General features: G+C 32.5%; 1 protein-coding gene and 1 long non-coding RNA gene across 2 annotated transcripts in view; one reads left to right on the forward strand and one right to left on the reverse strand.

Annotated features, from left to right (window-relative positions):
• Positions 1-7840, forward strand: part of MGAT4D (MGAT4 family member D) — a 27773-nt gene extending 19933 nt beyond the window's left edge. Inside the window, 4 exon segments of the mRNA XM_019661046.1 lie at positions 491-566; positions 1846-1960; positions 4476-4606; positions 6516-7840. Of these exon segments, the coding sequence (XP_019516591.1) occupies positions 491-566; positions 1846-1960; positions 4476-4606; positions 6516-6635 (442 nt within the window). The 3' untranslated portion in view covers positions 6636-7840.
• On the reverse strand, positions 1994-12634 carry LOC109392511 (uncharacterized). Its single transcript, XR_002126070.1, has 3 exons — positions 12549-12634; positions 6505-6600; positions 1994-3349 (listed from the first exon to the last, which is right to left on the reverse strand). It is a non-coding gene; the product is annotated as an uncharacterized LOC109392511 (long non-coding RNA).
• Positions 12635-15450: the final 2816 nt, after the last annotated feature.

Raw genomic sequence — 15450 nt, forward strand, 5'->3', positions numbered from 1 at the left:
TTTATATAGCATTTACCTACCTGTACTTTTATTATTTTTCTATCTTTCATGCTAGATTATGAGACCCAGAAGGGCAAGAGCTGCTTTGTGTTTTGCGCTTTGTGTCTTCAGGACGTGGCCTAGTATTCACAGCTTACTATTAAATGAGAATAATGTGTCTTTATACTTTCATTTGAATAAGACCTAAGATAAGAAAGAACATTAACTTTATTCTATAAATCAAAATTTAACTAACCCAAATGTAACATTAAATAGGTTATGCTTATCCTAGTTTAGCAACTTCAGACACTGTCCACTGAATAAAGATGGGAAACTTTTTAGTATAAGCTTTTAGTATAACTTTTTAGAGTAACATCTTCAATTCTGCTTAATGTAGATAGTACTCTATGTTAGCAAAGTGTAAAAATAGTTTTTAATTACTGAAGTGTGCTTATAAATAAAAGTTAAATAATAATGACAAATATTAACAGGTTTTGTTACTTATCTCTAGTTGGCGAATCAAACAAGTATTGGATTTTTGTTTTTTGATGCTGTATGCCCAACCCAAGGCCATGTATTATTTACAGGTATGACCTTGGTGTAAATATAAAGTGGAGGTAGTGTGTTCTCCTTTGATTCCTCCCTCCCTCATTGTATTCCTCCACCTTACTTCATACTCAGAAAATACTCATAATGTTAGAATGCCAAAGGAAGCTTAAAATTGATTAAATATTAGTCTTCTTGCTGCGGTCACTATTAACAGAGGAAATTGTAGTTACCTGAAGTAAGCTGAAAAGAACTTCTAAAATTAAAAAAAAAACAGGGGGGGAATTACACTGCCTACGTTTCTCTGCCCACAAGTTTATTAGGTTAAGCACACATAATCTAAGCACTTACTATATGTCCAGTAGCGTATATGCTCATCACTGCTACCTTAACTGCCTCACATTTTATGAGTAACGCAGTTCTACAGTGCCTATATTGTATTTGTGATATAAATCACATACAGTTTATACCCCCTAAATTTCTGCATATTGTTAAATAACAATGTTATATTTCTCAATAGTAAGTATATATTTTACTACATAAGACAATGCACAGTTGTGAGAAGAGTTTGAAGAATGTCATTGGAGAATAGAGAGAGTTAGAAAAAGGCCTGAAGCAAGGTCTTCTTCTTTTACTGGAAGAAAATAAAAACTCTTTCAATTCCTAGTTAGTGATGATGTAATTGAAACATGAGTTCCAGTCAATGTATGCTTCCCAGCTTGAAACAATGCAATTCTATTGTATTTTGTGCTCGGGTAATATGCCCGAGAGAACTTCCACATTCTTCCAAATCATTTAGTCTATAGATTATGCACAATATACATGAAATTAAAAAAGAAAATTATAGTTTCCCATTCCTCCTCACTGTTATGGAGAACTATTTGGGACTTGCTGGCACCATCATTCTAACCAGCCAGGTGTGGGTGAGAGTGCCAGTCCCTTTTGTCATCTTGGCAACCACAATATATAGTGATAGACTATGGCACCTATATCATCTCAGCATAAAGCTAGTCAGTCTTAAACTAGAAACTGAAGTATTTGTGAGGATGAAAATGGATTCAGATAAATAAACCCTTCCAAAGAAGATTTAGATTGAATGTTACATATTAGGAAAGAAACATCATCTCTGGTCTTAGAGTCAGAAAATGAAAATTGACTAACAGTAAATACCCTCAGTGAACTGAATTAAAAAGGAACTTATTACCACATAAAAGCATTTTTCAGTGTCATCTATTGAAAGTATTTTCAATTTCAAGCTAATATAACTGAATTTGAAGCATAAAAGGTACTGATGCTTTTTTGGTTGTTGTTTTTTTTCAGCTACAAGATGATATCATAGCTAAAAAGATGTACTTTAAAAAAATCACAGATTTTGTACATAATATCACTTCAAATGATTGGTTTTATATTGAGTTTTCAATTCTTGGATTCATAGGTAAGCAATTGATCTATACGGTGGTCAAGCTTTTTAACACAGTAATCTTACAAGTTCTTAAGAGCTTATCAAAGAGTTTGTTACTAAATGGAAAGAAATAACATGATTTCTATAAAGATACTATTTAGTAGTAAAATTAAATTCAAGGATCTGATTTACAGAAAATGTATTTTTAAACCAAATTTTCTTTCTAGACAGATAATATAAATAAGCAGACTGACATATATACACATTTGTTATAAAAACATAAGATAGCCACCCCTTGTTTAAATGCTTGCTATGAGTCTGGCACACATGTTAGTTCAGTGACTAAGATGTACTTCTATTTTACATAGAAAACACTGAATCGCAAAGAAAAACAGTGTAGAGAGAGAAATTTTAACTTAGGACTATTGTACTCTGAAGTTCCTGCAATTTCCAGTATTCCAAAGCTTACATACTATAAAAAAATACTAAAATATATGAATTATACCCACAACAGAAAAGTTCCTAAAATTGTGTTCATGTTGAGATTATTATTTTTACAATCCTTCTAATAGACTTTTCTTCCTTTCCATTCTTCCCTCCCTTCCCTCCATCCCTTTTTCTTTTATTTGACTCCCAAGGCAGCAAATTGAATTACTGCATTCTTTTCGTAGTTTATGTCCTCCTCGTTTCGTGCAGGATCCTTCTCTTATTTTATTCTTTTGTTTTATGCCCAATCCCTGCTCCCACTTCCTGCCACTCCCCTCCACAGGTTTCACTCTAATATATCTAAAGTATACATATAAATACACAAATATCCATGTAAAATATTTAGTGCTTATCATGTGTGTACCTATTTAAATTTTATACACATGCTGATGTGATCAGCCTATTCCTGTTCCTTACATTTTTGTCCTCAAAACTAGATTTTAAAACTGTTAGCATGTTGCTTTATGTTCATTTAGTTCATTGTTTCTCACTGCTGCATATGTGCTACACAGCAATCCATTGACTCATTTCTTCCCGGAGTGGTGGACTTTGATGGCTTGCTTTGCAACTGTCTGCTGCCACAAAGACATTAAGTGATCAATGTGTCCTCTGGAGCGGGATCACTGAGGGCAAATATATTAACAGCTGCAGGGTGTCTGCTGCGGATTGGCTGTACAGTTCATACTCCCATAAGCCCTGCATGTGACTTCCTGCTTCCCCATATGCCTGATAACACTTGATTTTATCCATTAAGATTTATTATTTTTATTTTATTTTATTTATTTATTTTTGACATTGGGAGGAATGTAAAGCATGTCTCTGGTTGCTAGTAAAGTACATCTATTTTTTTATATACTTACTTGACCACTTTCTTTCCCAAACTTTCTGTAAATTGGTGTGGAATCCATTTTTGAGGCCCTGAAGTTTTTTATTCAGCTATGGTTAAAATAAGAAGAAAAATTAGAGGTAACAGTAACACCTGATGAAAAGCTTGGAGAGGAAATAATTTTGTTGATATATTACCTTGAGAATTAAAAACAAATTTTTTTTTTAATTTTAAATTCTTTTGAAGAGGAATAAGAATATTCACATTCTGACCATAGAGTACATTGAACATAATAACGGTTCTGTTATTCAATATTTACCAAAAATATGAGCTTTCTAGTTATTTATTTATTTATTTTAAATATGAGCTTTTAAAATAGAATTTTACATCATGTGGATAGCAGATAAGGAAACCATAAATATTAAATCAACTATTTCCATCATTAAATCACTTACTATAAATGGGTGCCAAATAATTCAAATGCAATTATACATTTCATAAAGTGACCCATTTAGACCACTGAAAAAAATGAAGCATGCTTACATTCTACTATTTTGCTTATTAAATGGTTACATGTGTTTTACATTATTTATTTTAAAGTGAATATTTACCTGAATCTTATATCTTCAACTTCATTTTAAAATTAAAGATGCAATATATTGGAAAAAAATAGCTGTATATAATAAAATCTTACTTTAAAATATAGCAAATCTTTAAGAATCATAAATGTAAAAGAAAAATAAGTCTAATAAAATAATGCTCAAATATTGAAATAATACTGTATTTTTATCAAAATTAAATACCCAAAATATATTGATAAAGTTCTACAAAACTCAGGTTACAAATCACAGTTTCTGGAAAATTAATTAAAAGATTACAGCTCCTATAGTTTCATTTTATTTACACACCTTTCACTTGATTTAGGCAATTGATTCCTATTAGTTATCAACATTGATTTCCTGAGAGTATTCACTATTTTAAACCTGCTTCATGCTTCCCCCTGCCCAGAAGTGGTAATCTTTAATACTTAAGCAGATATATTATTTTGCTTTATTATCTTCCAACTTCATGAGTGCTTTAAACTTTTTTTCTAAAGAATAGGATATATTTAATTTTTAATAATTTTTTGCTCTTTTCTCATGCTAGTGGAATGAACAGCTAAATATATAAGGTTTATGTTATGATATATAGTATAAATGCTCAAGAGTTATTTGATTTGTGTACTTTTCTCTATAGGAAAGCTATTTAAATCTGAAGACTTAACTGACTTCATACGTTTTCTTTTAATGTTCTACAAAGATAAACCCATAGACTTGCTCTTGGAGGACATTTTTCGGGTAAAGATGTGTAACCCAGGAGAAACTTTTGTAAGTATTTGTTTACATTGTAAATAGCAAATATGTTAGGAAAATACTCTCTGTTTAATGTAATTACCTAAAACTTGTTTACCAAACTGATGAGTGTATCAATTTTTAAACTTCCCATATCCTAAATTTTTACTGACACTTAAATCTACTAAATGAAGTCATAAGAAGCAAAAACTGTAGTGAAAATTGGAAACAACAGGGCACAAGACAGTGAAAAAAAACAGGAAAAAAACCCACAATAAAACAGTAGACATAAATCCAAACATGTCATTATTTACATCAAATACAAGTGGCCAAAATATGCCAATTAGGAGACAGTTCATCAGAATGGATTAAAAAACACTATGCAATTACTTGCTGTCTATACTCAGTTCAAATATAATGCTATAGATAAAAGTAAAAGATGGAAGAAGATATACCATTCAGACACTAATCAAAGGAAACCTGTAGTAGCTATATTAATGTCAAAGTAGACTTCAGAGCAGGAAAAAAAAACACAAATTGACCAGGAGTCAAGAAAGATACTATATACTGATAAAAGGGTCAAATCACCAAGATGACAGAACAATCCTAAAAGTGTATGCATCTCACAACGAACCTCAAAATACATGAAGCAAAAGATGACAGAACTGGAAGGAGGAATAGATTAGTCTACATGTCTGTACTGAGTAGAAATGCATTTAAATAGTCCTGCTATTTTTAAAATTATATATATAAATTTGAGATGTATTTTAATGAATTTTCTATGAATAGTTTATAAAATAATTTTCAGATGGTGATCATAATAATTTCAAATGCTTGTTTTTAATAGTAGTGGTGTCACAGGTCATCTTATCTTCATTTTTAAGATTATCCAAATCTTTTTCCATTAAGTATAATATTGGCTCTTTGTTTTACTCACATACTTTCTACTATATAAGAAGAAATTGAGGAGCATGTAGTTTATTGTAAGAATTAAAGGAATAATTAATATGGAAAGAGAAAGAATAATGTGTCTGAGAAATGGATAGATAGGAAAATACTAAAAACTTCATTTATGTTATTGGAGTAGAGAGAAAGGAGAGGAAAATTATGCAGTAGTCCCCCTTATCCGTGGTTTTGATTTCCCCAGTTTCATTAATCAGAGGTCAACTAACTGCAGTGTAAAAATATTAAATGGAAAATGCCAAAAATAAACACTTCATAAGTTTTAAGTTATGCGCTGTTCTGGGTAGTGTGATGAAATCTCATTTATTTTGACTTTCATCCATCCCAGAACATGAGTCACCCCTTTGTCCAGTATCTCCCCATTGTATAAGCCACCCACTGTATACTAAGTATAAGCCGCTCACTTAGTAGCCCTCTTGGTTATCAGACCAGCTGTCACAGTATTGTAGTGCTTGTGTTCATGTAATCCTTATTTTACTTAATAATGCACATTCAAATAACTTTTCCTACAGTTTATTGTTATAATTGTTCTATTATATTGGGTTGTCAGAAAAGTCATGACGCATTTTTGCAACGAAAAACAAAAAATACGTCATGAGTATTCCAACAACCCAATAGTTATTGTTGTTAATCTCTTTCTGTGCCTACTTTATAAATTAAACTTTATCATAGGTATGTATGTATAGGAAAAACATAGTATATATAGGGTTCAGTACTACCCACGGCTTTAGGCAACCATGGGAGGACTTGGAACATAGCTCGTGCAAATGGGGGACTACTGTAATTTAGTATCTCAGCTCTTTTGTTCTATTAGTCTTATGAAGAAAAAGCTAAGGATGAAATATTTTGTTTAAATTTAAAAATGTTAATATGGAACTCTGGCAAAGACTAACATGATAAAAAAATTTTGCTCAGTAAATACAATAAAAAAGAGTATTTGGGTTTTAACTGAAGATTGTTGTTTCTCTTACTTTTTCCCCAGGAGAAGTGTGCAGAGCGAAACAAGCAAATTCGTATTAAATATAAACCTTCTCTTTTCCAGCATGTGGGTATATAGTCATCATTTCCTGTAACAGAACAGTATTACAAAGTAAGATTCTGAAATGCAACTTGAGCAATAAGCAATGTTTCACGAACTTATATTATTTAGAAAAGGAGTGATAGGAGCATGGGAGAGACTGTATGATGTGGTTGTTTAAACACAGTCCGTCTTATGCCAGAACTATATGTTATAAAGACCAATCACCTTTCTAAGACCCAAGTATCTCATGGTTAGAAAAAGCCTACATACACTGTTTTGCCTGACTGTTCTCAGCTGTGCAATTCAAATAATAAGACTAAAAAGGTGTTTTGAAAATCATAACAAAATTCATTGTTTTATTATTTTTATTTAATATTCAAAACTATGCAAGATTGTTTCAAAAAATAAAGCGGCTCTATTATTGAATTCAGATGTATTTTTCATTCTTATTTCAGACCACTATTTACCAGATGAACAAAAATTCAGCATTATTTGGTTTTTAGCTGTGCTTTAATTTTCCATTATTTTTGGAAACAGTATTATTTATAATTGACCGAGTACCTTGGTGTGTGGTAAAGAAGCAAAGCCTTCAGAGTCAAACCCCTAGTTTGCACAGGATATTAGGCAAGCCCTACCACTTCTCTCTGCTTTCTTGGTCTATAAAACGAGGAGTTTAAATTAGATGATCCTTAAGATTTCTTCCACCTTTGAAATGTTATTGACATCTCTACTCTTAGTTTCTTCACACAGGAAAACAAATGCTTTCATATTTTGTCAGTTGAAATAAGAGAAATGCACATCTGCGTCCTCCCATCATTTCATCCATTATTTATGACCTGCCCACTTTCCAGCTTCTCTACCTCTGTGTGTTTATTATACTGATTCTCTCAAACAATGCCTGGAACATAGTGAGAACAAGACAAGTGTATGGAATAATGAAAATTTCACTGTTATAAATCTTTATGCAAAAAGTAATACCATCAAAATACATGAATCGTAGCCACAGACGATGCAGAAATTGATCTATACCATTCTATTTCTTGGTGCTATTAATATTTTAATGGGATTTTTTTCTATTATATATATTTTTTTGCTGGATAAGGTATTTTAGCCTTACCTTTGTAAATTCACTACAGATTAAGTAGAATGTACATCTAATCACTCACTTTTTGATGTTATAATCTTAGCTTTTTTCCTTAATATACTCCATACCACATAAAATAGATAGAAATAAATGACAATCTTACACTATGTCAAATGTGATTATATTTAAGTTATTTTTACAATTTCTAACAGGATATCCATTATTAGGAGTTTCATAATTCTAAAATATTTAAAAATGATCAGAATCATTCTTTGGAAAAAATGGCATAACAAGGATTAGCTTATTTCTCAATCTTCTTCATAATGGATAAGAGACTACATCATTTTTTTTTAATTTAAGCATTCAGCAATAAAATGGTAAGTATAAAATTGATATAAATACATAGAAAATGATCAGATATTAGTTAATCTTATTTTATATCCTTATGTTCTGTGTATTTTTTACTTTTATACATATAACTTTCTGATACATTAATATTTTGTTTTAGAAGAACCAATTAATATTTCCCTTTTCCTTTCATCATGTACTGTAGATGTACAATGAATTTGGAGACAGTAGATCTGAGTTTGAAGCCTCATTCTTGTCAATAAATATAATATTGATGAATCTCTAACATATTATACTAAAGGAAAAAAGCCAGATGCAAAAGACTACATACTATATGATTCTATTTGTATGAAATTCTAGCAAAGGCAGATCCTGGTATCTCATAATGATTTTAATTTGCGTTTAACGGCCAATGATGTTGAGCACACACATATGTGTATATATATACACATATATGTATATATAAATATAATGAAATATATATATTTATGAAATATATGTGTCAATTTAAATATTTGCCCACTTTAAAAATTGGATTGTTCGCCTTTTTCATTTGAATTGTGATATTCCTGTATATAGCCTGACCACAAGTCTCGGCTATGGCTGGCCCTTTCATTTTCTTAACAATGTCTGCTTGTTTATTTTTATCTTTGTCATGTTATGTGCTTTCTTAAATATTTAGTGATTCATGGTTGTCTGCTGAATTTTAATGAGCTTATACAAAATGTTAATGTTGGTCAGTTTTGAATGGTGGCAATATGGGTAAATTTTCTTGCCCTCTCCTGTCCCCACACTGCACTTATCCACATATTTTTTAATAAAAATGTAAGGAATGAGGGAGGCTTGCTGGGAGGTTTTGGTACATGGGTAGAATTTCTTTTTTTTTTTTTAATATTTTTATTGGGGAATTGGGGAATGGGAACAGTGCTGGGGAATTGGGGGAAGGGGAACAGAGAAGTTGCTGTCGTTTTTTTGTTGTTGTTGTTGTTCTTCAATCTAGTTGTGGAGGATGTTGCTTCACTGGCCCAAGTTGGCACCATCATTGCGCTCATCTCTGGCGAGGCAGATCAGTCGCCGGCTTCTGGACGGCCGCTCACTGCGGCTGCTGGCCGCTCACGCTGGCTGCTGGCTACATACGGTAGCACATGACAACCCACTGCCACAGGGACTGCAGCCTACGCCGCCGCCGGCGACTCATGGCAGCCCAGCTCCAGGTTGAGCTGTTGTTCAGCATCTTAGCTGTGGAGGGCAGTGTCACTGGCCCTCATATGTGGGATCCGAACCAGGGCCCTCTGGCATCCCAAGCGAGTTCTTAACCATCGCGCCACTCGTCCGGCCCATGGGTAGAATTTCTTGGTTTGCAAATTATATTTTAGAGTATATGGGTGGCTAGGTTGCAATTGTTTTGTGCTTTGTGTGTGTGTGTGTGTGTGTGTGTGTGTGTGTTTTCCCTAGTGGTTTGAGAGATGGGGCACCAACATGCCAGAATAGAGAGCTTTGTTCTGGGCACTGGTGCGCTCTACCTATATCCAGATGGCTCACTCAGCTTTCGTTAGAGAAGAGTGTGTGTGTGTGTGTGTGTGTGTGTGTGTGTGTGTGTGTGTGTGTGTGTTTATGTTGCCTGCCATAAAGCTGAGGCAGGTGTGGGTTGGGGGTACTCCTGACACAGTCTCTTATTTCATTCTTCAGTGTTAGCCCCAGTGCAGCTCCCATCTTCCATAAAATCTGCCATCTCCATTGCAGCCCCCCATCCCATGTGTCTAGGTCATATCATGGATTCCTCATCTCCATTCTGTCAGTCCCCATTCTTCCATTAGGTTTATATCACACATAAAATTGTCTCCTAGGCCAAGAGCCCCCTTCCATTCTTTACATTGTTTGGAGTTACACTTTTTATTATTCATTTACTGTCATTTTAGTGAGGTCTGGCCATCCACCACCTTGAACCAAGAGTTTGGATGTCTCATTTCAATTTTTTTTAGTTTTTAATTTTATTAAGTAAAATAAGGTTTATATATATATACTTCAGAGAGATTAATGTTCATCCACTTTTCCTTAATATTCATTCAAGTCTTTTAAAAAAATCTCTATGTAAAATTTGTTCCTTAGCCAGTTAGATTATATATTATACTTTTCATAAAGCTTTTTTAATGTAAGATAAATTATAGTTTATTAAGCAGAAAAAAATTAGCTTATCTCTATTCCTCTAGCTTGTTGTGCAAAAATAATTAATAAAACAAAAATTCATCTTACTGATAAATTTCCTTAGTTTCTAAAATTTTAAAAATTTGCCTATGTTTTCAACTTGAATGTTCTTTATTATTTCATATTCTACATCTATAATAAACAAAAAATTCTTTTTGAAACAACTAAAATATTTCAGTATTAATAATTCCTGAAAACTCAAAATATAATAAAATTCCATTAGCTGATAAGCAAGAGAATAGTGTGTTTTTGTATAATTTGTTCATGCCTCATCCTACATGAAAAGTCATTTTCCTTTTACTGCAGTGCACTGGGCATAGCATGGAGTATTTCGATTGTTGGAGGTAAGGTTGCCGGATAAAATAAAGGACGCCCAATTAACTTTGAATTAGTTAAATAATGACTTTTTGTGTGCATATGGCCCATTTGTTTTGTTGTTCCTGAATACCATGAGCCTAGTTGGAGGGAGTAGAAGGCTACTTCCCATCAAAACACTTTAACTGAAAATAATTTAAGTTTAGGCCCTTGACTTTTATTAAAGAATGATAATGCAGAATGTTTGCATTTTCTTCAAAGCTGTTATTTAATGTTTTATGTATCTTTTATGTAAAGATACATGTTACAATTGTCTCTTAGAATTTGGAGTCCCAAAAAGATATTCTTTGCCAAAGAATTGTCATGATTCCCTTAATCCTTTGTGTGTTTGTTTTTTCCTTTTGACTAACAAAAAATTCAAAACTGATTTTATATGAAATGTAGTGCCCATATTATCTTATATTCACAGCATAGTTTTTCCAGTCCCCATTTTATATTTAATCTTTTAATTTTCATTCATATATTATTGTTAAAAGATTATTGTGTTTTCATGTTGTTACCCTAAATCTTTTCTCTATGTACTTGTATTTTAAATTATAAAAAATAAAACAAAATGAATGTTTTAAATATTTGTATCTTATCTAAAAGTTTGTTGGCTGTAATGACAGTCCAACAATACGGATTTCCCAGGTATCCCAGTGGAAGTAATCCACTTTCAATAATATTAACATGTGACAATATTAAAACTGACATTGCCTCATACATCTTAAGAATTATATCTTTTGCCAATATAACGTTATCTTCATATCAAGAAATTGTCACAAAAATAATCCTCGTGAATTAATACTTTATTTCTATATTTTACAGATTTATTATTTTTATTTGAGAAAATATGAAGCTAATAGCCATAACAAGAAGAAACTCTGTAATACCTTGGAAATTCAGGTAGCCAGGCATCTTTCAGAAATTGTCATAATGAAAATATATAATTACATAGAAAAGGAGAAAACAATGAACAAACTATTGGACTTGAAAGCATTAAACTACCTCTTATGTTAAGAAAAAAATAGAATATTTATGGTGTTTGTATCCTTACTACTATAATTTAATATAAAAACAGTAAAGATATGGAAGTTTTTAAAAATTAAGTAATTATTTTGTTGACTTGGATAGCAATGCTATCATATAATCTCAATAAACAGCTAAAAGTTCAGAAACTTGATATTGTCATGAACAAGTTCTGTGTGAATTGGCATATGCTCTTATCCATTTTGTTAAGACACCTAAAGAAATAGAAAGCACAAGTTTAAAAAGCCTGCATCTGGAAGTGCCATAATATCTTCTTGTCTTTTAAATAAATGCATTTAAAACTATAAACTTACCCCTAAATGCCATTCAAGTTGATTACCAAACATCTTGTTATGTGTGTGTTCTGATACTCAGTCCTAAAGATTTCATACTTTCTCTCATTATTGCCTTCTTAACTCATGGGTTATTTGGGAGTGTGTCTGGGTTTGTTTGTTTTTTCTTTTTTTAATATATTGGTTTTGCCATCTTTTCTTGTTGATCACTCAGTTACATTTTTGTTGGAGAACTTTGTGTAATAAAATTTGAGAATTGTTATGAATTCTTATGTTTCATACGAATTTGAAAAGAATGTATAGTCTCTGTATTCTCCCCTTAAAATACATTGCATTTATTGGTTTTTATAAATGTTAGTTTTATGCTTTAAAAATGTCTCCTTAAAATATTCCTATTTACTGGGTGCAGGGTTCTCTTATATCAGGCTTTTAAATTTACTCGTTCAAGTCTTTTAAATCATTACTAATTTTTGTCTGCCTGATCCATTAGTTTCTTATAGGAGTCTATTAAGATCTTTCTTTTTGTTATTCTGTTGAGTTTTAGTTTATTTATTTTGAGAAATAGTAATAGATATTTCCTCTTATCCTTCATCAAGTATGAAAATCTTAATTCATATTGCTGTGTAATCTTTGAGAACCAAAAATTCACACATTTACGTCAGTATGAACTGTATCACATACCAATATATGAAGAGTACATGAAAGATGAACTGTTCAAATGTGTCCATTTCATTCTCTCCTTGTAGAGGAAAAGAAGCTATATGTCAGCTATATCTCAGTGAAGATGGTTGGGTTAAAAAGAAAAAAAGATACATGTATGTTACAAAAATTTTTAATTTGACTTAAGTTTTGAACTTTTAAAATTAAATCTGCCAGAACATATTCCAGGCTAATATGAAAACTTAAAACAAAGCCCAGGTACAGCATTTTTCAAAAAGATGGCAATGTTCCTAGAAGAGGTGCTTACTTGGACTTTTTTAGCCCACCATCCGAGAACTGAACAAAATACCTGAAAGGTTGGGACCAGAAACTGGAACAGCATTGAAGGACGCTGTCCCACTGAATGTTACTGAAAAGCTGAGACGATTCCAAGGGAGTGTTGCTTTGGCACTCAGACAGGCATTTGAACTCTGATCGAGATACCAGAGTGGCAGATGCTAGGAGGAAAAGAGAAGGTAAAAGACAGCCTTAAAGATTTAACCCATGCCCCCCCACACCGCCCGCCCGCTTCCATCCCCATCCCTACTGCTCCCAAATGCTGAGTGTTTGGAGAATCTCACTCACTCCATGGTCTCTGGTCTGAGGTGTATGAGAAGGGGGAAATTTGGAGAACCTTGGATACGCATCTGGGATATAGCAGAGCAAACGGTACTTCTGGGTTGGTTTGGGCATCTGTTGAGATTTTGCTCTTTAAAAATCAGTTTTCTTCAAACATACATCTGAAGGCAAATGATGTATTTAAGCCCCTGACTCAATACAGCAGGTTAAATTTGTGGCAAACACATTCAAAACAGATTTACTGAAATCTTTTTTTTCTTAAACTCTATTTTTCAAGTGAATAGCTCTGCAAATGTTAATAAGTGAAATTCTCTGTGTTGCCAACGTGTCTCTCAAGTATTGAGATAAGCCACCAACATCTGCACTATTTACTACTGAAGTAAATAGTAATATGATAATACTAGTAGCAGTCGTAGTAGTAATAGTAAATGTGGCTATGCTCATGGGTAGAGAGGAAAGAGATACTCCACTAACAAAAGTGTGGAAAAATGTCTTGGGGTTTGCTGTGTGTCTTAATATGGACCTTCCACCCTCTGGCAAAATTGCAACAATTATGAACAAATAATGAGAGCTAAATCTGGGCAGGCATTTTCCCAAGAAACCATCTTCTTATGGTGTTTTTTTTCCTTAATTACCTTGGCATACATTTTTAAATGCTGTGTTGATAATAATAGTCAGTCAAAGGCAATGAATTATGAGGAAGTTTATATGAGCTGATAGGTTTTTATTTTGCTGATATTTGTTTTCTTTCTAAAAACTGGGTAAAATGAGTGATTTCTTAGGAAAATACAGGTTACCAAAATTTATGTGAGAGACAGAAAGCTTAAACCAATCAATATTCATAGAAAAAAGAACGTTTTTGAAAAATAACAAAAAAAAGCACAAAGAGGCCCCAGGCCTAGATGATTTTACAGGGAAATTCAACTAAATTTTAGAAACCAGGTAGTCCCAATATCTTAAAATTGTTTTAGAATATAGCAAACAATGGAAAAATTTTGAATTCTGTTAATGATGTTTAACATGTATACCTAATCCTGATAATGATAGCACAAAAAAGAAAACCACAGACCTATCTCATTTATGATGATTCATGCAAAAATCCTAAATGCAATATTAGTAGATTCCCAAAGCACATTAAGAAAACAACACACCATGACCTGATTTTTATGCCAGAGGTGCAAGAATCAGGTTAGGATTCTGTAAGGAAATTTGTTAATAGGACATACAATACTAATAGGACTAAGGAGAAAAATCATAGGATTACCTCCACAGATGCTGAAAAAGCCTTTGAAAAAAACTCAACACCTGTTTTCTATGAAAACGTTAAAAATTGCAATGACTGGATACTTCCTTAACATGATAAAATTAAGATTGCCAGAAAAAAATACACATATGAAAAAAATGTATGTACTAAAAACTTATCTGAAATTAGAATCTCATTGGGTGTCCTGTATTTTAATTTGCTAAATCTGGCAATCAGATAAAACATACATACTTCAATCCTAAAGATGGTTCTAATCTAACGGGGGAAACACTAGAGGCATTTGCACTAGGTCAGGAACAAGGCAAGAATTCTTAGTTTTCGGCTTCTTCATTGCAAACTTTGAAAGGATCCTTCAGAAATACTTTCCAGCAAGTCAGTGTATTGGTTATGGGCTACAGAATTATGTTGAATAATAAAAGTTGGAAAGAAGGATGAAAGAATGAAGGGGATAATGTTACAAAGTACCTCAGATAAAATTTGCCTTTTTTTTTAACCAATAAACACTATCCAAACACATTCCAGATGGAGACAGCATCAGAAGTCTAGAGATGGTGGCCTTATTACTGATGCAGTGTGAAAAATGTTCAGTGATCTTGACGTCTAGCCAATAATTATATATTGTGCATGGATCACCATCAAGCTCTTAATCTGAGACTCTAATAGGTAGTATCACAAGTCAATTAAATATTTTACTCTTCCAGTAAAATTGAATCGTGATTATACCAAATTCAAAGTCAAGACTTGCTATAAAATGTAAGTACAGTAGAAGCTGTATGATCCAACATCTCGGGGGCAAAAAAGCTTCTGATTCAATAGTGCATTTATGCTGTATGTTTATTTTTAGTGTGTTGCTTAAAACGACAGGTTCTGAAACAGCCCTGGATCTGAACCCTATCTCCACATTTACTAGTCAAAGGCTCTGGCAAGTAATTCTCTTCAGTTTCTTTACCTGGACTGTGGTTAAATGAAATAAGGAATGCAAAACCCCTCAGAGCACAGTGAGCACAATAAATGTTAGCAATTCTTATAGTATTTTGGAAA

Source organism: Hipposideros armiger, unplaced genomic scaffold, assembly GCF_001890085.2.
Source record: "Hipposideros armiger isolate ML-2016 unplaced genomic scaffold, ASM189008v1 scaffold_333, whole genome shotgun sequence".
Lineage (NCBI taxonomy): Eukaryota > Metazoa > Chordata > Mammalia > Chiroptera > Hipposideridae > Hipposideros > Hipposideros armiger.